Source organism: Trematomus bernacchii, unplaced genomic scaffold (genome assembly GCF_902827165.1).
Source record: "Trematomus bernacchii unplaced genomic scaffold, fTreBer1.1, whole genome shotgun sequence".
Lineage (NCBI taxonomy): Eukaryota > Metazoa > Chordata > Actinopteri > Perciformes > Nototheniidae > Trematomus > Trematomus bernacchii.
In genome coordinates, this window is record NW_022987821.1 from 7231471 (window position 1) to 7254103 (window position 22633).

At 41.7% G+C, this 22633-nt stretch overlaps 1 protein-coding gene across 3 annotated transcripts; it reads left to right on the plus strand.

The window, feature by feature from the left end:
- The first annotated feature begins 1573 nt into the window (after positions 1 to 1573).
- Positions 1574 to 8395, plus strand: LOC117499063 (cyclin-T2-like). 3 transcript variants are annotated; one of them, XM_034151336.1, is made up of 9 exons: positions 1574 to 1793; positions 2581 to 2662; positions 2755 to 2883; positions 3779 to 3839; positions 3977 to 4039; positions 4198 to 4574; positions 5698 to 5861; positions 6087 to 6157; positions 6248 to 6281. In XM_034151336.1, exons 1-6 carry the CDS (start codon positions 1636 to 1638, stop codon positions 4425 to 4427), a joined length of 723 nt encoding a protein of 240 aa, XP_034007227.1. In that variant the 5' UTR covers positions 1574 to 1635; the 3' UTR covers positions 4428 to 4574; positions 5698 to 5861; positions 6087 to 6157; positions 6248 to 6281. The 3 variants fall into 3 exon arrangements, with proteins under 3 accessions (XP_034007227.1, XP_034007226.1, XP_034007225.1); XM_034151335.1 differs by lacking the exon at positions 6248 to 6281 and having other exon boundaries at positions 4198 to 5861; positions 6087 to 6161; XM_034151334.1 differs by lacking the exons at positions 1574 to 1793; positions 2581 to 2662; positions 2755 to 2883; positions 3779 to 3839; positions 3977 to 4039 and having other exon boundaries at positions 4443 to 5861; positions 6248 to 8395.
- Positions 8396 to 22633: the final 14238 nt, after the last annotated feature.

Below are 22633 nucleotides of genomic sequence, written 5' to 3' on the forward strand. Positions count from 1 at the left end.
CAAAACAAAGCAGTGTTGTGCACCTGAAGGAAACACAATGTATTTAAAGCGTCCATGCTCTTTTGATTTGGACATAATGTAAAGGCTTGCATTGTCAGTACCGTATTTATGAGACAAAAAGTGCAGACTTTTATTTTTATTTAACCGAAAACGCGGTTGTAGGCTGCAAATTGGGAACTTTACTAAAGTATCCACCTCCTTTTTCATTACATTACAACAACAGTGCATGCGTAAGTGTACTCCATTTAATTTAGGCTGATACTGCACATTTTAAATGCATAACTTTAACTTGTAAGTCATTTTATTCAATAGCCATTATTTGTATTGGTGGGCTGAAATACACAGGTTAAGACAGGTTTATAGCTAATACGATGTGTTTACATTCAATTATGCCTTGTTTTATTACGGTCCTTGTCTATCTGTTTATCTTGAAGGCGTTGTGCTGACAAACCTGATGCTCTCTGTTTGGAAACGCCATAGAAAAATATTCACAACAATTCCAAAGCGTCCCTTCTGGGTAAATTCGAGATGTCGTGAAATACCAACACCTGGACTCTAATTACCTGTTGACCCCAGAGGGTGAAGAGGAGTTTTCATCATCATCACACAACAGTCCTGCATTGATGTGGATGCATTAATGTGTTCATCATAAAGGGTTTCTAAGATGAATGACTAATTTATAAGCAGAAGTTTGTTTTCTCTGCGTAAAAATGACTTTCCCCCCATGCATTTACTTAGATCTATTTATTTAATGACAGACTATTGGTTGCATGTAGTTAATTTAGACTGCTTATACAGTTTGCCTATGTAAACCTAACAGGTTCCTTGTTTTGTTAGATCACTTGGTGCAGAGGGTTTTTAAACGTACTTGATTTGTGTTCTCTGCTTCCCTTTAGTGGCAGAAAGAGAGCAATGCAGAGCAGAAGATGCTCCACCATGTGGCAACACATTGTACATGCTTGCATAGGTCAAATATGATGATTTAAATTAGGATAATAAAGACGTTTTTAGACTTCAATTGATTAGGAAGCCTTATCTAACAACATACTGTAATGCATAAAAAGCACAACTTTGGGCTGGATAGTCTTAATTATATTGTTCAAATATTTGCAATATATGTCAACAAGCAATCTGCAATTATAGAGACGTTGTGCCAACAATAAACATGCACTGTTAATAATAAGATAAGAATGCAATATGATTAGAATAAACTCTTATTTCTAAGGGGAAGTACACTAGTGAACTCTAGTGGCTAAACTAGATATTTCAGCCCATATTGCTATAGTGAAAATGACTAAAACTGTCCACAATTTTTATTCTGCATTATACACCAGATCTCACCTGGTTTTAATGTTCTACACTGCTGTTTGTAATATCTGTACTGCCTTATACTGCTGTTAGTGGACATAATGTCAGATGCATTAAATACTAAACATCACTGTGCACTTTACTGCTGTTTTAAGGTTTTTGGTTCTGATTTCTGTTGTTCTTGAATACAAACACTCGATGCTCTTTGCACCACCAGCATCCTGGGTGCGCTGTGCAGAAAGCAGTCCACCGGTAAAACCCATCTCGTCCTTCCGGTGCCCCCTCACTCCCTCCCGATGCTAGCACCGTCTTGGCTGCGGGAGCGTAATGGCGGTGCACCGGGGACCCTCCACCAAATGGATCTTCTCCCGGGAGCAGCTGGACAACACGCCGTCCCGACGCACCGGAATCGAGGGCGACCGGGAGCTCTCTTACCGGCAACAAGCGGCCAATTTAATCCAAGATATCGGCCAGAGACTCAACGTGTATCCTTCCAACAAAAAAAAAACCTCCAGGCTAACCGGCCCACTGGTGTTAGCTCCTGTTAGCATTAGCTTCAAGAAACACCCAAACCGCAACACGTGTTAAAAGTCGTTTTTTAGACAATCAAAACAGACGGAAAATCTTTTACTTACAGATTTCTAAAGAGTTGTTTACATCGGATTGCAATGTGTTTATATTCAGCCTGCAGGAAACGTGAAGGCCTGCCTGCTAGTTAGCTTAGCTATTGTTGTGTCTCTTCTTACTGCAGTCCATTGTTAGCTTTGTGTCTTATGATATCTGTAATCAGAATCAGCTTTAATGCCACGTAGCTTTACATATACAAGGAATTTGTTTTGGTGTATATGATGCATACATACACACAGGTAAAGAGGATTTCAAGTAAGTAAGAAAACAACAATTTATATAGAAAAAAGCTGTTATAGACCTAACACAATTTACAAAACTAGCAATCCAGGTGGACACCAGTAGGTAACAGTATTTAAAATTAAAATTAGCATGTAGAAGTAGTCTGATAGTGAACATAATAGCATATATTGCACCGTTATTACAGATTGAGTTACAGAAGTTGAATAGTCTTAACTAACAGGCAGTACACATAATAATTATAAAGTGATATATATTGCACATAAGTGATATTGCATGATTACTAATACTGGTATCCCTTATTTGATTATGTGGTTTTGCAGGATGCACGTTTTTCTATGCTTTTACAATCAATTACCACTTACTGTATATCATCCATGTGTCATTCCTTAACTGCACACCCAGCTCCCAATTGATTATCAACACTGCTATAGTATATATGCACAGATTTTATATGATTCACTCCTTCAGCAAATTCCATAGAAATGTAAGTACGACTGCAGTGTTTGCTGATGCTATAATTACAGCTGGTGCCGCCTATGAAAACTGACTGAGGGTTTTTTTTCTTCTTCTGTTTAGGTTATCTCTCAGACTACGCTGTTCCTGGCAGCTAAAGTTGAGGAACAGCCCAGAAAGCTGGAGCATGTCATTAAAATAGCCCATGCCTACATTAACCCTCAAGAGCCTGCCCTAGACCCTAAGAGCAACGTAAGTAAACCATGGAGTAAACATTCATGCAATTGTTAGTAACTCGTAAAGTGTTTTTGTGAAGCTTCAGTAGAGCAGTAACAACATAATTATCTGTATAGATTATGTCATTTTAAAGCTTCACGTTGCTGCGTTTCTTTGTTTTATATAATAATCAGTATTAAATATCCCTCTTTAAGCACCCTTCCTCGAGCCTTTACAGCAGGGGTGTCAAACTCAAATACACAGTGGGCCAAAATAAAAAAATGGGTGCTAGTCGAGGGCCGGACTGGTTCAATGTTTATTGCAGAACGTATTGAAATGAACTTATTGCACATATTAAACCTGGAACTAACAAAGCTTAAATGATTGCCTAAAAAAACAATATTAAATAATCAGTTGCATTCATTTCTTATGGCTCTATCTGCAGCTTCATTTCTTATGATTACATTTTTCCACAGGCCAACAACAGCTTCAAAAAAACTATTTCCCTCAAAGAAAAACCAAACATGCCCTGTTGTCGTGAGAGAGAAAGTGCAGAAGGAAACATCCATGTAAACTCAGTGTGCTGCTCTGTGATGCTAGTTCAAGCCAGATACTTGGCATCTCATCTCGGGTGCAAGTTCATCAATGTTTGGGGTCAGGCTCTGAGCTGAGGAGACCCTCAGGATTGAGTGAAGGTGCAATATACCGGCGGGCCAGATCTAATAGTAATTAGAAATGATCCTGAGGGCCGAAATTAAATCCACCAAGGGCCTGATTTGGCCCCCGGGCCTTGAGTTTGACACATGTGCTTTACAGTGTTACCGCCTGCAGTGCTTTCATTTGTATAGGAATGCTGATATCAGGTTGAATCATCAGTATAAATGTGGTGGTAAACAGATTTAAAATTGTGCATTGATTGGTCTTTTTTTAGGCATTCCAGCAACAGACACAAGAGCTTGTAGCACTGGAAACAATAGTGCTGCAAACCCTGGGTGAGTGCTAGCTTATATTCAACATGAAATATTCTTTTAGTTGCTTTTTTTTAAGCAAATCTACACCACATTTCTGCTGACGTGTTGCTTACACCAGTGGCTGATCCTCCTCATTAAACATATTTTATTTATTGCAGGTTTTGAAATAACAGTTGATCATCCACACACTGATGTTGTGAGGTGTTCCCAGCTAGTGCGAGGTAAAACTTCTCATATTTATCCCTGTTTAAAATACCTCAACATGTACAGTGACTTAGTGCCACTTTTTCTGAGCTCGGTTAAATGAATGCTAATTTAAAAATGCTATCTCAAAGTATCGTCTCATTGTCTAAAAACACACTTTCTTCTTGTCTTACAGCAAGCAAGGATTTGGCACAGACTTCCTATTTCATGGCTACCAACAGGTTATTATCCTGTTCCCATTATTGCACTGTAATGGCACACTATAGCTTCCTGTCCTGCAGGGCCCCCCTTCCTGTGTCCAACGCCCTTTTTGCGCCTGGATTTCGGGAAACCCCAATGTGGGGAAGTACCTGTCCGGGCTGCTGTGTGCGGTGTATTGTACAAGGGCTCCGTGTTGGCACATAGGGGTTGAATGCACAATGTGGAGTGTAGTGGTGCTGTCTACCTCTCAAGGTTGTTTGGTACGGAGTGCATATGTCTAAAAGAGAACTCTCAAATGGTAGCCTGAATATAGATTGCCACTAAAGATTCTTAAACTTATTGAGTGCTTTGGTAAGTATAGTTTTACAGTTCTTTATTAATTTTTTGTGCACATTTTTTTACCCTACCCTAAAAGAGCTAACACCAAACTATACTGCAAACTGTGCGGTTTGTATGACCAGATCTAACATAGGTGTGCAGTGCATGTGTAACGTAGGGTTGTTGTCTTTTGAAGAGGCAGAAATATTTGGATATTTTGGTGACTAACGAGGGGTTTACTGCACTGCGTTTCCCCCCACAGATGAGGGTAGAAAGAATGCTTTAATCTGAGTTCATGCACACATAGTGAAGTGTGGCAGTGATTGTAATAACCCCAAATTGTTGATAATGACAGTATTAAAGTAAGGGATGCATGATAGTTATCGGGGTTGATAATTGGGGGACATTATATTGTGTATTATTAACGACAATGGAATTATGCCCAATTATACAAAGCCAAATTGCTTCAAAGTAAACGAGATCTACGACGTGCAAACTATTGACATGTATCTAGTTATTCTTTATAACAAGTCATGCAAGTTGAGATATAAGCTATGCAATAATAGAAAACCATTGAACATAATTCTTAACTTTTGAGTTATAACACTATTTTACATGCTATAATTACATGTCATTTCTGCTAAGAGTGCACTTTTGCTTAGGAGGATGCAGTCTTGTTGGTAATAAGAACAAGAAATAACTTCCTTTGTCACTGGTTTTGCTTCAGTACATACGAGCCGGTTTGCAGTCTAGTTTGGGATTCAGGGTGCAGAGAAAATTAACCGTAGAAAACTTAAATGTCTTTGGCTTCCAACGTCAGTGTTTCTCAGTCTTGGTGTGTGTTGTTGTGAAGTCCCATTGATGTAATTAGAGATTTCATGTAATAGTTGCTCATTAAGAGATTGAGAAACACTGTTTTTAAAACACAATTTATACACAGTTTCAAAATATGATGTCTTATACTTACATTTAGGAACATATTTTAGCAAAAATAAAATATCTTACATTCCAGTACTATAAGGTAAGGGTGTGTGTATGAGACGTGAACATAAGATGGCCAGTATGCTTTAAACTTCTATTTGAGTGTATGAAGTGTGTGAAATACCTGCAGCTGACGGTCGTATGTCTCTCTCTTGTGTCTTTGTCTCCTCTGCAGTTTGCACCTCACCACCTTCTGCCTGCAGTACAGACCCACTGTGGTCGCCTGCGTCTGCATCCACCTGGCCTGCAAGTGGTCCAACTGGGAGATCCCCGTGTCCACAGACAGCAAACACTGGTGGGAGTACGTGGATCGCAGCGTCACGCTACAGCTGCTGGACGGTAAGAGCTGCGTGTATTATTGTAATATAATCGTGTCAGTGCAGGCTTATTTAGCTGTGCAGAAGTACCGGATACTTCAAACTGAATCAGTAGAAATACCAAAAAGACTAAGAAGCTGTGTAGCATTTTAATATACACACTACGAATGAGGCCCCAAAGGTGTGTTATCATTTGTTGCATCAAGGAGAGATCACTGACATGTTCGTCTTATTTTTTCTTTTTCAGAGCTCACACACGAGTTTCTTCAGATCCTTGAAAAGACGCCCAGCAAACTGAAGAGGATACGAAACTGGAGGGTGCGTCATTAATACTTAACTTAATGCCATTTGACGGTTTGGAGGATTTACCTTCAATATCTCATGTTGAATTCTTTGTTTTTTTAACAGGCTATTCAAGCAGCTAAGAAGCCAAAGTCGGATGGCTCTTCTGTGGACAGTGTGTACCAGGGGACGTCCTTAGATGGCCTTCCCGGAGTCAGCAACTCCTTCTTCCCCTCTACTTCCTCAGACTCTTCAGATATGCCGTCCCTCAACAACATCGCAGCCTCCTACGCTTCCTACCAGCCGCTGAGCGACGAGTCAAAGAGCTGCGGATACGACAACTTCCCCGAGCCGGACTTCACGCTGGTGAAACACGAACACAAAGCTGCCGGCGGCTCCAGCAGCAAACAGCAGCCGCTCAATGCAAACGCTGCCACTTTTTCACGGCCGCAGAAAGTGTTGACTCTGGAAAAGTACCGAGAGAAACACGCGGCGACGGACGTGACCTCGCAGAACGGCGTAAAGGACGAGTCGAACACAGACATGTACATACCTCCCCAAACCTCCTCGCACCACCACAAGAAACGCTCCCAGCAGGCGGGGCAGTCGGGCGACGGCAGGAGAGAGAAGAGCAGCTCGAAAAAGGCTCGGCTGCCTCACTCTTTAGCGGAAAACGGCTCGGCAACGGGTGAAGAGCTCAAGATGAGAATCAAAGTTTCGTCGGAGCGTCACGGCGGCTCGGAGCCAGGCGGTAAAGACAAGCACAAAGAGCATCACCGCCACTCGAAACACGGCCACTCGCATCCTTACGCCCTCAGTGGGAACGCCCGGGGGACAATAGACAGCGCCTCGTTATCGATAAGAGCTCCTGACGGGGCCTCCTCCTCTTCCCGAAAAAGACCTCACTCTGAAGCAGGAAACCACCACCACCATTCGTCCAAGAGCCGGAGCTCCAAAGCAGGTTCGGCCCATTTCTCGTCAGAAGGAGGCCAGAGGATGATGGAGCATCACGGCCACGACGGCACCAACGGCATGCTGACCACAAACGGCCAACACACCGACTACAAAGACACTTTTCGACATGCTGGACTCTTTACTAAGTGCCCAAGGAATGAACTTGTAACCCTCGGAGAGTCCGCAGTGTTGTCTAGAATAAGGTATTACCATGTTTAATAGAAAGAATTTATTTGTCTTAAGTTATCTGCATCGCCCTCAGTCGTGTCTACACACTGATGATTCTCTGTCAGAAAAAAAATCATATGCATAGAGCTGTGTACTACTAGCTTGCAACAAAAAAAAAAGTTTTAAAGAATTACGGCTGAAATAATGAGATTTTAAACATTCTTTGACATTATGATTTTTATCGTGCATGTTTTTAAGTCACAAAAGGGAAGCTAGTGTTCGCAGCCACCGTGACAGTTTACAAACGGTCCTTTTTCTTTGTTTTTTTCCCCCGTACGTTGAAGACATTTTGTTCCACTGAAAATCTCAGGTCTTGAACTTTTTTGATATAAGAACGAATCTTCCTCTGTTTGGGTTTGTTACCTGTATCTGTGGAGATGTATCACCTCGTCCGTTTGCTGACGACGACGACGGCAGCACCTCGTGTGTCTGTCTTTAGGGAAAACATGGTCTGCTTACTTTTCAAAGAGTGCATCAATAGCTCAACAAAAAAAAAACGAAAAACTAACATGTCTATTTGCTGTTTATCGGGACTCCTAAGGCCGCACCTGAACTTAATGAAGTTTACGTTACATCTGCTGTGAAAGTGCATTTAAGATATATAGGCTAAAAATTACAAAAAGGGCCATGTGATTGTACCTTGTCAATCGCTATACTAGGGCTGCTTGATTATGGCAAAAATCATAATCGCGATTATTTGGGTCAATTATTGATATCACGATTATCCATTTACTTTGAAAACATCAATTTATTGGAGAATTTCTTTTTTAACAGTTGATTACCCTGAACTTTAAGTAAAATTCAACTGAAAAAGAAAAAATAGTTTTATTTAGTTTACGTAATTGCGATTAAAATACGATTAATTGAGCAGCCCTACGCTATACAGTATGATAAATGTTATTAACTACCAGAAAATCTCTAAAATAAGAATGTGTAAATAGGACTGTAGTTATCGCATCAGTCCAGACCTTCCTCATTCAGTGTATCATGGGATCTAAAGCAGCAGACTCTGTATTGATGAACATATCCTCGATTTGTGTATTGGGAGCCCAAATAAAGGTGTAAAAGTGACTTCTGTGTCAAAAACATGGATTCATTTTGTTGATTGGGTTTGTTTGGGGAGGGCACACATTTAATGTGATGATGCAAACACCAAAACACTTTGTAGACATCACATGATACTTGTTAGACACTTTTATCCAAAGCGACTTACATACTCAATACTGTGGACAACCCCCCCCCCCACGGAGCGAAGTGTCTCAGGGACACAACGACATGCTGACTGCAGTGGGGTTTGAACCCCCTGATCCGAACACCTACACGCTAGGGCTGTGCAATTAATCGTATTTTAATCTCGATTACGATTTTGGCTTGCAACGATTACGAAAACAACGTAATCGAAATAAAACGATTATTATTTTTATTAAAAAAAAAAAAAATGTAATTATTATTTTTTTTTTTTATTTATTTTTTTTGTTTTTCAGTTGAATTATACTTAAAGTTCAGGGTAATCAACTCTTAAAAACATACTGTTCACATTTTTGTTTCAATAAATGGATGTTTTCAAAGTAAATGAATAATCGTTTTTAATAATCGTGATATCAATTATTGACCAAAATAATCGTGATTAGGATTTTTGCCATAATCGCACAGCCCTACTACACGCACAACCCACTGCGCCACACGCCGCCTGTAGACAATGGGAGGATTTGTTTTTTATTGCTTTTATATATTTCTTCTCGGTTTAAAGTTATAGGGCTGCAAATGACGGTTAATTGAATTATCTAATGACCCACAGATTATACTAAATTCATGGATTAAGATAAAATATACTTTATTTATCCCAAATAAAGCTGTAAAATGTCTTAAAAAACCTTAGATATTCAGTATACCATGCTACAAGACTGAGATAAATAAAAACATCTACATTTGAGAAGCTGGAACCAATTACCTAATTGTATTTGTATTCTTATTAAAAGCGTCAACATTGTTGCTGACCTGTTTTCAGACTTTAAGAAAACACTCGATGTCTACATACTAGATTTTCCCAGGGCTTTAAACTACAACCTGTTGTCTTCGTCTGTAAGATCACTATGGATAATGTTAAAAAATAAATAAAACCTGAGATGACAACTGAGCTTTTTCCAATGCATACCATGTGCAGAGGGAGTCGTGTAAAGCGCCAAAAAGCTACTTAAAGGTCCCATGTCATGCTTTTCTGGTTATCACCCGTCCCCTTGTGTGTTATGAAGCTTCTGCATGTAAACGGTCTGCAGAGTCACAAACCCTCAAAGTACACCCTGTAGCGAGTAAAACTCTAACACAGAAAAGACCTGTCTATGCTGCCCCAGAACGCCTCGTTGGACATTTCTCATTTTCCATTGTTTGCTTCCTGGGTTCTGTGACGTGTGAACACCCAGATCAACAACAAATGACCGGATTGGCCCAAATGGACCAATCCTTGGAGCCCCTCACACACCAGGATGCTAACTAACAGGGAGTCCCCATTGACTTGCATAGAGCTCCCTGGTTGGTAATAGACGAGTTGGGATGGTGGAGAAATGCTCTCCGCAGACCCATTCTCACAGCGTTATAAACCTTTTTCTTACTCAATATCAAGCCACACTTATTGTTTTTACTTCGGCTGTGAGTGTTTGTGTGCTCAGGATGAGTTTCGCTTGTTCTCGCTGTATCGCCGACCCGGAAACCTGTCCGCTCCTCGCAGCAGCAACGAGCCTCGCAACGTCCCGACCAATCAGAGCACACTGGGCTCACAGGGAGGGGGGGGGGCAGGAGCTCCAACAAGCCGTGTAGGACAGAGAGTGAATACACATACTATACAGAGATGCTGTATGAGGAACCAATGTGAGTTTGGAACATTGCACAATTTAAATGTATTCTAGTAGACCTCAACAATGGAAATATGATCAGTAGAAATGGCCATGACATGGGAACTTGAGTTTGTTAGTTTTTTGTCCAAGCAAACTGACATTTCTTACATAATATTATTCTGCTTTTAACACAGCGATGAGACAATTAACCGACATAAACATGCCAAACAAGTCCCTGGTACAGTATGATCCTTCATATAATATCTACAAGAAGATATCCCTCATCCCTGGGGGGTTTTATTTATATGTTATTCCCTCAAAAAGCTATCTATTTGCATGCCTGTCAGATCTCATGAAGTACTCCACTCGAGTTTCCCCTTAAAAAAACGCATTCCTCAGTGCAAAAAATGAAAACCTTAAGCCCTTAATTTTGGCCTGGAAAGCTCATGTAGCATGCAGAAATGAAAAGAAGTGCCAAATCATGCAGATGGTTTAATCCCAGCCTCATAACATTGGATGTATTCCCTGTTGAATGTAAGCCCTCGCTGCGTTTTAAGATAAAACAATCACTTGTCAAACGCCGCCACAGAAAATTCTCCTCAAAACTGAACACACAATGGTCAATCCCTGCCGCCTCTATGCTTACATATAGTCGAGTAATTGTTTAGGATACTAACTGAACAATGATGATTACATTAAATGTCCAGCTTTCAGTGCAGGCCATGTTTAAAACAGCCATATTGGAGCTCTAATAGAGTGTGAATGGAGGCGGTGCTGCTGTGTCCCTAACGCTAATGGAAGTAATGAGGCATACATTGGGCTTTGGCATGAGCAGAATACTTAATTTAGTTTGGGTTTTTACATCTAAGCAGTCGTATAATGTGTCTAGAAATGTGTGTAAGAAAACTTCGAGGTTACTTTACTTTAGTATTTTCATTTTATGCTACTTTATATATCTACTCTAATATATTTATTTGACATCTTCTCAGAGTCTGAATGTTAGGTAATACACAATATATATTAACCAGTGGTGTGAAGTAACTAAGTACTCTACAATTTTGAGGTACTTGTACTTCTACCCCACTACAATTAAGAGGTTAATAGTGTACTTTGACCTTTAGTTTCTTCACAGATGTGGATGAATGATGTGAAATCTAATCAAGTGTTAAATCAGACTTTAGTTCCACCTGGAGTAAATCCACAAGCTACCCTGCAGTATACAAAGTCATTCAAACTAGCTGCACCTTTACCAGCTTTGAGAACACTTTCATGATCAATCATTATAAAACATATCATATATATTATTCTGAAATGGACCAATCTGCACAATCACTACTTTTACTGTCGCTACTTTCACTATATTTTGATGAGAATACTTTTCTACTTTCACTTGAGGAACATTTTGAATGCAGGACTTTTACTGTAACAGAGTATTCCTACACTCTGGTACTTTTACTTTTACTCAAGTACAAGATCTGACTACTTCTACTTTTACTCAAGAACAATTTCTGAGTACTTCTACTTTTACTCAAGTACAAGATCTGAGTACTTCTACTTTTACTAAGTACCAGATCTGAGTACTTCTACTTCTACTCAAGTACAAGATCTGAGTACTTCTACTTTTAATCAAGTACAAGATCTGAGTACTTCTACTTTTAATCAAGTACAAGATCTGAGTACTTCTACTTTTACTAAGTACCAGATCTGAGTCCTTCTACTTCTACTCAAGTACAAGATCTGAGTACTTCTACTTTTACTCAAGTACCAGATCTGAGTACTTCTACTTTTACTCAAGTACAAGATCTGAGTACTTCTACTTTTACTACAAGATCTGAGTACTTCTACTTCTACTCAAGTACAAGATCTGAGTACTTCTACTTTTACTACAAGATCTGAGTACTTCTACTTCTACTCAAGTACAAGATCTGAGTCCTTCTACTTTTACTACAAGATCTGAGTACTTCTACTCAAGTACAAGATCTGAGTACTTCTCTCTCCTCTGAAATCAACGAGTAAACACAAATTTACATATAGTTACAGGTGAGATATGCAGGTACAGGTCTTACTTGCAACAGAGTATTTTAACAGTCTAGTTGTTCTACTTCCACCACTGCATCCCAGCTTCCTTTGTGTCTAGATAATTGCAGCAATTACGTAATCCCTTTCTTTTATTAGCGAAAGTACCTCGAGGGCACTTTCTTCTTTTGTTCTTGCTAAATGAACAAACACGCGGCGAAGATGTTTGCCAGTGAAACCTGCCGTTCGGTCCCTCCACCGAACCTCAAGCGGCTTTTCAAGGTTCATCGTTCTATACTCTCTCACACAATGCAGCATTGGTGGTTCATTCGTGGGTGGAACATAAATCCCGTTCCTGATAATTAACTAGCACCCTCAGAGCAAACGCAGCGTTTTCACCAAGTATTACCTTCTAATTTTAGCGTGGAATACAATGGGGAAATTCAGCGGGAGAACGTCAGTGAAAATTCAACCATCTGGACATTCTCACACACTGGTGGGAGGGTGATGATTTATTTTCAGCAACCTCTCGAGCTGAATAAGAGACGCCTACTGCTCGCAAAATCCGCAGAGGGGAAGAGATATGCACGGGGCTTTTGTGAGCAACAAATCCCAGAATTAAGAGCCATCTGAAAGGAGAACAGCAGCCAAGCTCTAATTACAAATCAAAAGACAGGAACGTATATTTAGACGTGCAAATGGAAAGGTCCAAGACACAAATACTGTTGTTTCAGCGGATACGGCAGCGAGTTAAAGTACATAATTAACTTTAAAATCATGACACATTCTCTGTTTCCTTTTCCATCAAGGATGCATAACAAGGAGAGATGTTTTCAGTTTGGGAAGAGAGTATTTTCAGCCGTTTGTCACAGAATTACAGGTTTCTAAATGCAGCCCTTTTCCATATCATGATGCTCTGATTACCAGCTGTTTAGCACCTTATGGACACTAGATGGCAGTATTACCTTTGGCCGTTTAATGCCAGCCAATCAGACCAGCAGCTACACAAACATCCAGCATCCTTTCTCTGCTTTTAGGATGATTTTTTTCCCCTAAAAACAACCAGGACGCAGTGTTGAATAACCTTGAAAAAAAAAAGGACACAGGTTTTCATGCCATGAATCCAAGGTGCCTCTCAGCACACTCTGTGAACCTCAGTCACAAAAACCACACACGTGTCGCCACACACTCTGGACTTGATCCATCTAATTAACAGTCTCGGATAACTGTTGGACAACGAGGGGTTTGGAGACATCGCAGGAAATGTCACAGTGCTGGGGTTGATCAAAAAGGCCTTTGCAGAGCAGCAGCATATGGGACACTTATGGGTCTTAATGCAAATGATGCCCAGGAAATTGTACAGGAAAGTGGCATAATTATAAGCCATTGAAAGTCCATTGTCATTCCTGTCTGAGAGGTCTCTCTTGAAAAATCAGGAGCTGATGGAAAGCCCTCGAAGTACCTGAGATAGAGCCGGAGGGGGAAAATGACTGGGCCTCGGCTGCTATTATGCCATGGTGGCGCAATTATCTCCAATGACTGGCAGGAGCATAAATTAGCCTCTGTCTTCGTGCTTGGGTTTACTTTTTGTTCCGAACAAGTGCTAAGATATCCCTTTTTCACATGGTAAAAACAAGAAGCTGTCGTGCTCTCTTTACCCAGCTGTTCTCGGTGAAAAACAAGACATTATATCTCAGTTTTTCTCAGTAATTATTCCCTTTATTACCCCAGTATATCTCTCCGCCCTGATTCAAATGCATCCTCTCGCGGCCTGAACACCAGAGACTCATGTTTGTGGCGGGAACCGCATAGCACCAGCTGTCCTTTAAAAAGAAACGGCTAAAAAAAAAACACACACACACACAGTTGATGTGAAATGTCCTCCTCCCTGCTCGTCCCCAATCATCAATAATTCACCGGCTTCGACATTTGAACTAATTATGGTGCACCAATGGCCTATTTGAGCAGGGTCCTGTCAGATGAAAGCTGATAGGTCCTTGCTGTCAGCGGTCTGCAGAAAGAAGCGACAGCAGTGGAGGCTGAAGCCATTAAAATGAATGGAAAGCACCTCTAACAATCATATACCACACACACACACACACACACACACACACACACAGGAACTCCTGCTTCCTCACACCAACACACACAGTCCTTTCCTGCCTCTCACACACTCACAGATGTACCACACTGACACAAACATATAAAGAAGAAAAACATGAATTGCTGCCACACACACACACACACACACACACACACACACACACACACACACACACACACACACACACACACACACACACACACACACACACACACACACACACACACACACACACACACACACACACACACACACACACACACACACACACACACACACACACACACACACACACACACACACACACACACACACACGATGTGCTACAGTAGCACACACACACACAATGTGCTACAGTAGCACACACACACACAATGTGCTACAGTAGCACACACACACACACACACACAAACATGTGCTACAGTAGCTCACACGTATACACACACACATGTGCTACAGTAGCACACACACACACACACACACACACACACACACACACACACACACACACACACACACACACACACACACACACACACACACACACACACACACACACACACACACACACACACACACACACACACACACACACACACACACACACACACACACACACACACACACACACACACACACACACACACACACACACACCACCTGTGTGGGTTGTTTGGCCTTCTCATCCAGACCTCTCTGGTTTTAATTAGCCCGCCGCTGAAGTGTTTTTCTTTCTATATTCTCTGAAGAGCGATGATAACGGCTACAGTGGAGATGAAGGCTCTCTGCTGGTTTGTTTCATTAGGCGGAGCGTAATGACACCGCAATCACAACGCCAAGGAAATACCTGCCCTAATAATTATTTTCGGCCCCTAATGGATTTATACTCGGCTATAGCTTTGGCCATCAGCTAACTGAATTTGGATTATTAGATTAATATTAATCATCCTTATCGTGTCCAAATTGAGTTTAAATGTTTTGGTCAAATGCCGACACAAATGTGTTAAACTGATATAGAAAGTTAGCTTCACTATCACGCCTAGAACAGCTGCCAACAAGCACCTCGTAATGTCAATAACTATCATGTTATATAAGAGAAACCCAACTAGCTTTTTACTCATTGACAGACTTTAAGCTAAGCTAGGTTAACTACCTAACTTTCCAAAGCTTTTCCACTCAGGTTTTTATGAGTTGGTTCGTCCTTTCAAACTGATTTTTTTGACCTGAACTTTCCCAGTGTGCTTACAACGATGCTCTTATGGAAGGATTGCAAGTCTTAATACCCCCAAGCTCTAGGATGTCCTGTACTCTAACACCATAGAAACAGCTATTTAGATCATCAGGTTTCTGTGGGAGATACAGCGGGGTGTCATCGGCGTAACAGCGAAACAAAACGTTATGGATTATGCGGCCGAGTGGGAGTTTGAGGAGGAGGATGAGTTGGTTATATAGAAAGCTGAATTGGAAAGGTAGGAGTCGAGGCTTTCCAAAGCTGGATTTGGGTCGACAAGAGCATAGAAATCTGGTTTTCTGTGTTCGCAGCGGCAGGGTGAAGCGGCGGGGGTGCTGCCAAGGGTTTATTGATATGTTAAGGTGAAGAAGCACAGATGGAAATAGTGTAGTGAGATTTCATAATGCTTCCAGAACTACTGCAGATTCATGAAATATGGTTATATGGACATTAAAAACGATGTATTTGTGACGCCAGACGAGCGCAGGACGTATGAAAAGCAGTCCAAATACTAAATGGGTTCATACGACTGCCCTTATATCATGTTTCATTCTTCATCTGCGCTACCTTAACGCGATGACAAGCATTAAAGCACCGACAGTGAAGCCAAACATCTGTAATCTCCTATCGAGATGTCCTCAACAGCGGAGGTGTGTGTGCTTTTTGGGGGTGTAACAAAGCTAATCCTGTGTGTGTGTGTTCGTGTGTGAGAGAAATATCAAAGACACGCTGTACCTGTCATGGTATTATCTTCATTTGCTCTCTTTGAATCTCATGAATTTGACAAAGAATCAATACATGATACCGTACATGTGACACTGGGAATAGCTTAAGAAACAAGTGTGTGTGTGTGTGTGTGTGTGTGTACACTCATTTAAACCCGTTTATAAAGGATGCCTTATCATTATTTATGTTGATAAGTTCCCTGTAGACGTTATTAAAATGTGTGAACAGTGAACTATGAATGGATCAGAATGTTTGTTTCTCCATTGTTGTCGGAGAACAATGTGCAGCTAATTAAACAAGAAAAAGTACACAAATTAATCTCTTTCACGAGAAAAAGATATGCTGTGTTGGATATTTGTGTAAAAAAAGGAAGTATTAGTTATGTTAACACGTCCTACAACATCTGCTCAAGGCAACGGCAGTATGGTTAACGATGTGTGGGAAATAAACTAGGATGAAAGGAATAGTTATTGACGTTGAAATATGTTGTCCGAAAAAGAGAGAAGCGGCTGCAAACACAGGCCAAAAACCCACAATTTTATATCTAATTTCATTTCAATTGGCTGACGCTTTTATCCGAAGTGGCCTACAATAAGGGCAAGAAATCATAACGATTTGAGCAAGGTGCCAATCCTTTAAGTACACACCATTTCTTTGCATTTCATTCACAAGGTGCAGTCAAACCAGGTGGGTTTCCAGTCTATATCCATAGTTTCTGCAGCCCTGATATCAATCTACCAGCCCTCTAAGTGTAAAAATACTATGTTTCATAGACCTGTACAACAAATAAAGTATAAAAAGCACAAGTTATAGGTATACAGGGGGTTATGTTCCTGAGAATTGCCACATTCAGACTGTATTTACCTCTCTCGGGGCCATAAATCCTAAAGTGAGACCCTCATTTGTCCCATGACAAAACGGATCATAACTTCCAGCTGCTATCACACACTGAACATCCCATCATATGAGTTATGTGCTGCTAGCAGTGCTGCTTGTTCCCTGAAATACCTGATATGAATCTAGGACATCATGAGTTCAAACCTACCTACCCAAAAGTTGAATTATATAAACACTGGCTCAGAGTTGACTCAGTTTTTACACTCTAAGGATTAACTCTGAAGCTCCTGCCGTGTGTTAAACCATCCAACTCGCTTCTCCAGGTATATCTGAACACCTCGCTCCTTTCATCACGCCTGGCAAACCCGCCCGCCATCGCATAATTAAACCAGATTTATATCATCACATAGAATTATTCTGTGTGGGATGATGGTGAATTTTTTTATAGCCAACTTGCACCAGCCCACTCGCGCAGTAATTGAGAAACTGGCATAACTGAATATACGAAAAAGATGGTGTGGGCGTGAAGATGTCCATGGTTGAGTGGCCAAATGCAACCCACTCAAAAAGCCAATTGTACTTATCAATACATTTAAATGGATACTTGTGACACAGGTATAATTGGTTTAGCATGAGGTCAGATTTACATATATGATGAAAGACTGATTAACCAACATCTAGGGAGAAGATTTCCAAACTAATTTGAGGATGACCTTCATCAATTGGAGATTTCTTTGCCACCATACACTTAATAATATCCAAAAGGAAGGACATGGCACCTTCTTTGTGGTCAGTAATTACCCCAACTCATCAGTGTATTAATAGGCTTTTGTTAATGAAATGGAGTGAACCCCTTACAATAACTTACAGCTTTAAAAAGCCTTGGCTGAATGTAAATGCCAACACAACTTTAAAGAAAGAAAAAGTGTCTCCTTACTTCCTCAATTGGTCGGGCTAATTGTCTAAGTATAACAACACGAGAACCTCCGCCAACGCTGAACAACTCTCCGATTTACAAAGAAATCTCTCACTCAAGTTTATCTTGGCCTCTGCAAACTTATCCCAAACTTTTGGAATAAAGTCTTTGTCGTTTTTATTATAACAACTACAAGGTGTTAATCATCTAGTGGCAGCAATCCCAGATCTGGATCACCACCAAGAAGCAGATCAATTGTTGCCGAGTCCAAAGCCAATCTGTCCACCACTATCCACCGAGGGACATTCAACCGGGTTGGACACCACCTTTCAAGGTGGATGTAAGAGCTCATTTTGCTCCACTCTTACATGCTTTAAAAGCTGTTTCACCTGTAGATGTACGGTGATTTGCAACATGTGCAAGAAGGTGAGCTGTTTTTAAGTCCTGACACACCAAACTGACACCAAAGAACACGTCCCGACAGAACGTCGTCTCTGCGTCTTGGCCATGTGTCGCACTGGAACACACCGCAAAGACTTCAGCCGACGGCCAAGTTGCACGTACGAACTGCGCATGCGTGAGTGGCAATAACTCTCCTTACCAGCAGGCGGCGGTAGTGAGTATTCGTCATTCAAAAGAGGCAACAACCGGAAGACAGACTGCGTGATACACCGAGAGAAGAAGAACAGACTGCGTGATATAAACGAACAACAAATAGCGTGTGCGTTCCATGTTCACTCTACAGCGAGAAGCTCATGAAATGAAATCTCAGATTTGCCTTCTTAATAGTTTGTTTGGGTCCCTCACTTCCGTTTCGCTTCTCATGCACTGGTTCGCTAAGCTGAACAGCCAATCAGAGTGATTTCTTTAGCCGACAGCCTCCCGATTCAACATGTCGAATCGGTGACGGAAGGTGTTGGCACGGCCGAAAAGACACGACGGTGCGGGACACACCAATCTGAGTAGGGCGACACGACGCTTATCGACGGCCCTGACATTTATCGACGCCGAAAATCGGCTTGGTGTGTAAGGACCTTTAGATGTACGCAGATTCCCTTCTGGCATCCATAAAGCATTTATCTAATGTGAAATGCAAAGAGACTGTGCAAAGAAGTAAGTTATCAGGAGTCAGACATGCCAAGAATTGACAAAATGTTTGAGTAGGAACTAAAAACAGATTGCTTTAGTGGAATCCAACATGCTTTGCCAGCTGGAAACAAGGGACCACATAGAGACCAGGCGGCAATGAAATGCCTCCATTTATCTCTTCTTATTAACGGCAAAACTTTAAAAAGGAAGCTCAACACAATGTTTTCAGCTCACGACATTTTGGCAGAGTCCTCCGCTGACTCCATGGCCCCGGTATTGATGTGCGACAAGATATCCACAGTTGCTAACACCGCATGTTCAAGGCATTATGGGATGTTTTAGCGACGAAGCATAGGGCTGATGGAAGACATTCGCAACAGCCGTCTTCTCATTAGACGCAGGGCTGTCGGTGCTCATTAGTCCGGCGGCAGCGCAGTAGGGATCTATTCTCCTGAGGTGACCAAAGGTGCTAACTCAGACCTTCCAAGTCTCAGTAATGATGCCCCAGACCTGTCACTCTCCTCACAAGACTGACATGACCTTTTTCCGGCTCATGTTCGGGAAAAGAAACACAACATGAGGCAAGAAAGAGATCTTATTTCCCCCCTAAATTTGCCTCAGCATGCAAACCTTTTAAGCTGTTGCTTCACATTTAACATAAGTCAACAAAGACTACTTCCTGTGAATGTATAGGCGATAAAAACGACTCTGATTCAGGTTTTTAATCTAAGCACAAAAGCCAGACCTTGCCATTAAGACCTTTGAAATAAAAGCATGCTGAGCAGCGACAGCGCGGCTGAATAGATGTCTGGAAGCAATCTATGAGAGATGGCTGATCAATGGCGGCAAAATAAAATGGGAGATGAAAAGATGTCTTTAAAGGCTCATGAAAAGGAAACTCGTTGGAGGGCATTTTGTCCAGCCTTCAATTTTTAACCTCAATCATCTGAACACAGCGCACATGAAAGGGGTGAGCGGTAACACCGTAGCCCACTGTGGCTTTCTTCTTCTGATGCTAAGTGCCACCAGGACTCCTTTGTGACATTTTAATGTATATTTAGCCAAAGCTGCATACATGTTTGGCTTTTGAGACATTTTTTTATATTCAATACAGGGCATTTTTTGGTTTTTACAGCCATGAATATGCTGACGAAGCCTGCTGTTAAACCAGGATCTTAATAGTAATTAAATATAGATGCGATTACATCAGATCTAAATAGCATTAGCTACACGTGTAAAACGATGTGGTCAGATCCAGTCCTCACAGGGGCCTTTCCAAACAAAGCCTGATTGTAATGGGCCACATGAAGAGCCAATTTAGCCCCACACAAGCTCCAACATACAAATGAGAGCGAGCTGCAGCAAAGACATACATTAATCCTAGCCAGATTGGGGACTGTATGAATTATGCGAAGAACCTTATCTGTTATTTCCCCTGATCTCCTGCTGGGTGAATTGATTGCGTTTTTGGTCCTAATCCGCAGCGTGCCATGCATGTTGGGAGACGACCAGGGAGCCATCTTGAATAAATAGAATTTGGACTTGACAAAAGCCACCTCCAGCTGAGCAATGACAAAGCATCCTTTCACCGCTGCACCCCCCTACCAGGCTGAATGACATTAGGAAATAGCCGGCCACTGTTTACATTGCACCGTCGATTTTTCTGTTACTCGCTTCTGCCGCAGTTTCTCCCCGAATATCATTTGCGTGCATGACACTCATCAGGATGGATAAGCCCATTTTGAAAGTGTCTCTGCGCAACCAGAGAGGGTGTTTTAATGACATTAATTAGATCGCTTATGAGTGATGGTCCTCCACCAATTACCTGGGCCATAATACCGTTTTTCCTCCACCCAGGGCGTCGCGCTCTGCCGAGCCGTGCCAGCTTTCTTGCGAGCAGTTTCTGCAGCAGGAAATGATTAATCATCTCATCACCATCCCAAGAGATAATATGACAATAAAGACAAAAGCCTCTCGTCGGCTGTGGCTGTTTAAAGCCAAGAATTGCTTCCTAAGCGCCGACTCGCGACTTCAATTAGACGGGTGCAGCCTTTTAGAATACACGCTCTCTGGATGTTTTAACACGACGCCGCAGAGGTCTGACTGCAGGTCCATTTCTTTTCTATAATGAGGTTTTGCAGTGCACATTCCACCAAATGACAGAATATCAGAGGTGCTCGGGCTGTTTTTCACTCCTGAAGGGAGAGCAGCGGGGGTCCGACCTCCCGAGTGTCTGTTTCCTTTCCCTCGCTGAAGGGCAGGGAGGGTCAGAGACACAGAGGGATCACAGTGGAGACTATGGCAGCCAGGAATCAAACCACAGCAGGATTCAGGCTCGGATTGGAGAGCCGGCGGCCGCACGCAGAGCGCTGTGCAGGCTTTTATTGGCCCTTCTCCATCACACCTGTCACACAAGATTGGGTTTGTAGAAGCGCTTCCTTCAGCTGAAAAGGCCAAAGTAGATTATGGGGGCAGGCGAGGCTGAAATGGAATAACCAATGGAATGGCGCCAAATATAACGCCTTGCTGTCTGAATGCAAATCATGATTGAATTATGAATGATTTGTATGCTTCACTGTCAAGTTGGAAGAGCTTCTCAGACACTTTCATGTCAGAGAGTCCTAAAAAGACACAGTTTCTCCCCACATCCTATAGGGAGGGGAATAATGAAACGAAAAAGTACAATTACAAAAATTATTATTGCACATAGTGTAATGAAGGTAATTAGAGAAACTCCTATGGAATTGGAGTTTGAGGGATATTAATCTATTTCTCAATTTGCTGTAGACCCCAAGGTGCCCCGAACAGGGCCCCTGGAGGGCCTCTGACCCACATTGAGAAACGCTGTGGCAACTCACGTTAGCATTCATTTAATCAGAAATACATTAAACTGCGAATGGTCATTTTGTTATTTTTTTTATGTCTGTGTATGGACTGAAACCAACAATATGAGAACATATTAAAATTGTACATTTAATGTTTGAACAACATAGTTTTAAGATCTAGTTTTTACAAATGTTACTCAAAGACGACGAATTAAGTGTTTTAAGCTTCAGATTTTCTTCAGATGGCTTTTCCTATTGTCTTTTATCCGCTGCTACTTTCTGATTTTCTAACTACATGTCATTATTTCCGCTAGACATTTGCTCCGCGACGATTTTAGCCATGTGAGGTTCAGAGGTTACTGTGTTGCTATGTAACGTGTTGAAAGGTCTCCACAGTATAGACAGACAGACAGACAGACAGACAGACAGACACAGAGACAGAGACAGAGACAGAGACAGACAGACAGACAGACAGACAGACAGACAGACAGACAGACAGACAGACAGACAGACAGACAGACAGACAGACAGACAGACAGACAGACAGACAGACAGACAGACAGACAGACAGACAGACAGACAGACAGACAGACACACAGAGACAGAGACAGAGACAGACAGACAGACAGACAGACAGACAGACAGACAGACAGACAGACAGACAGACAGACAGACAGACAGACAGACAGACAGACAGACAGACAGACACACAGACAGACAGACAGACAGACATAGACAGACAGACATAGACACAG

What these genes read in the sequence shown, in the direction of transcription:
- LOC117499063 (XM_034151334.1), top strand. Translation starts at nt 6,380, where the DNA reads ATGCCGTCCCTCAACAACATCGCAGCCTCCTACGCTTCCTACCAGCCG.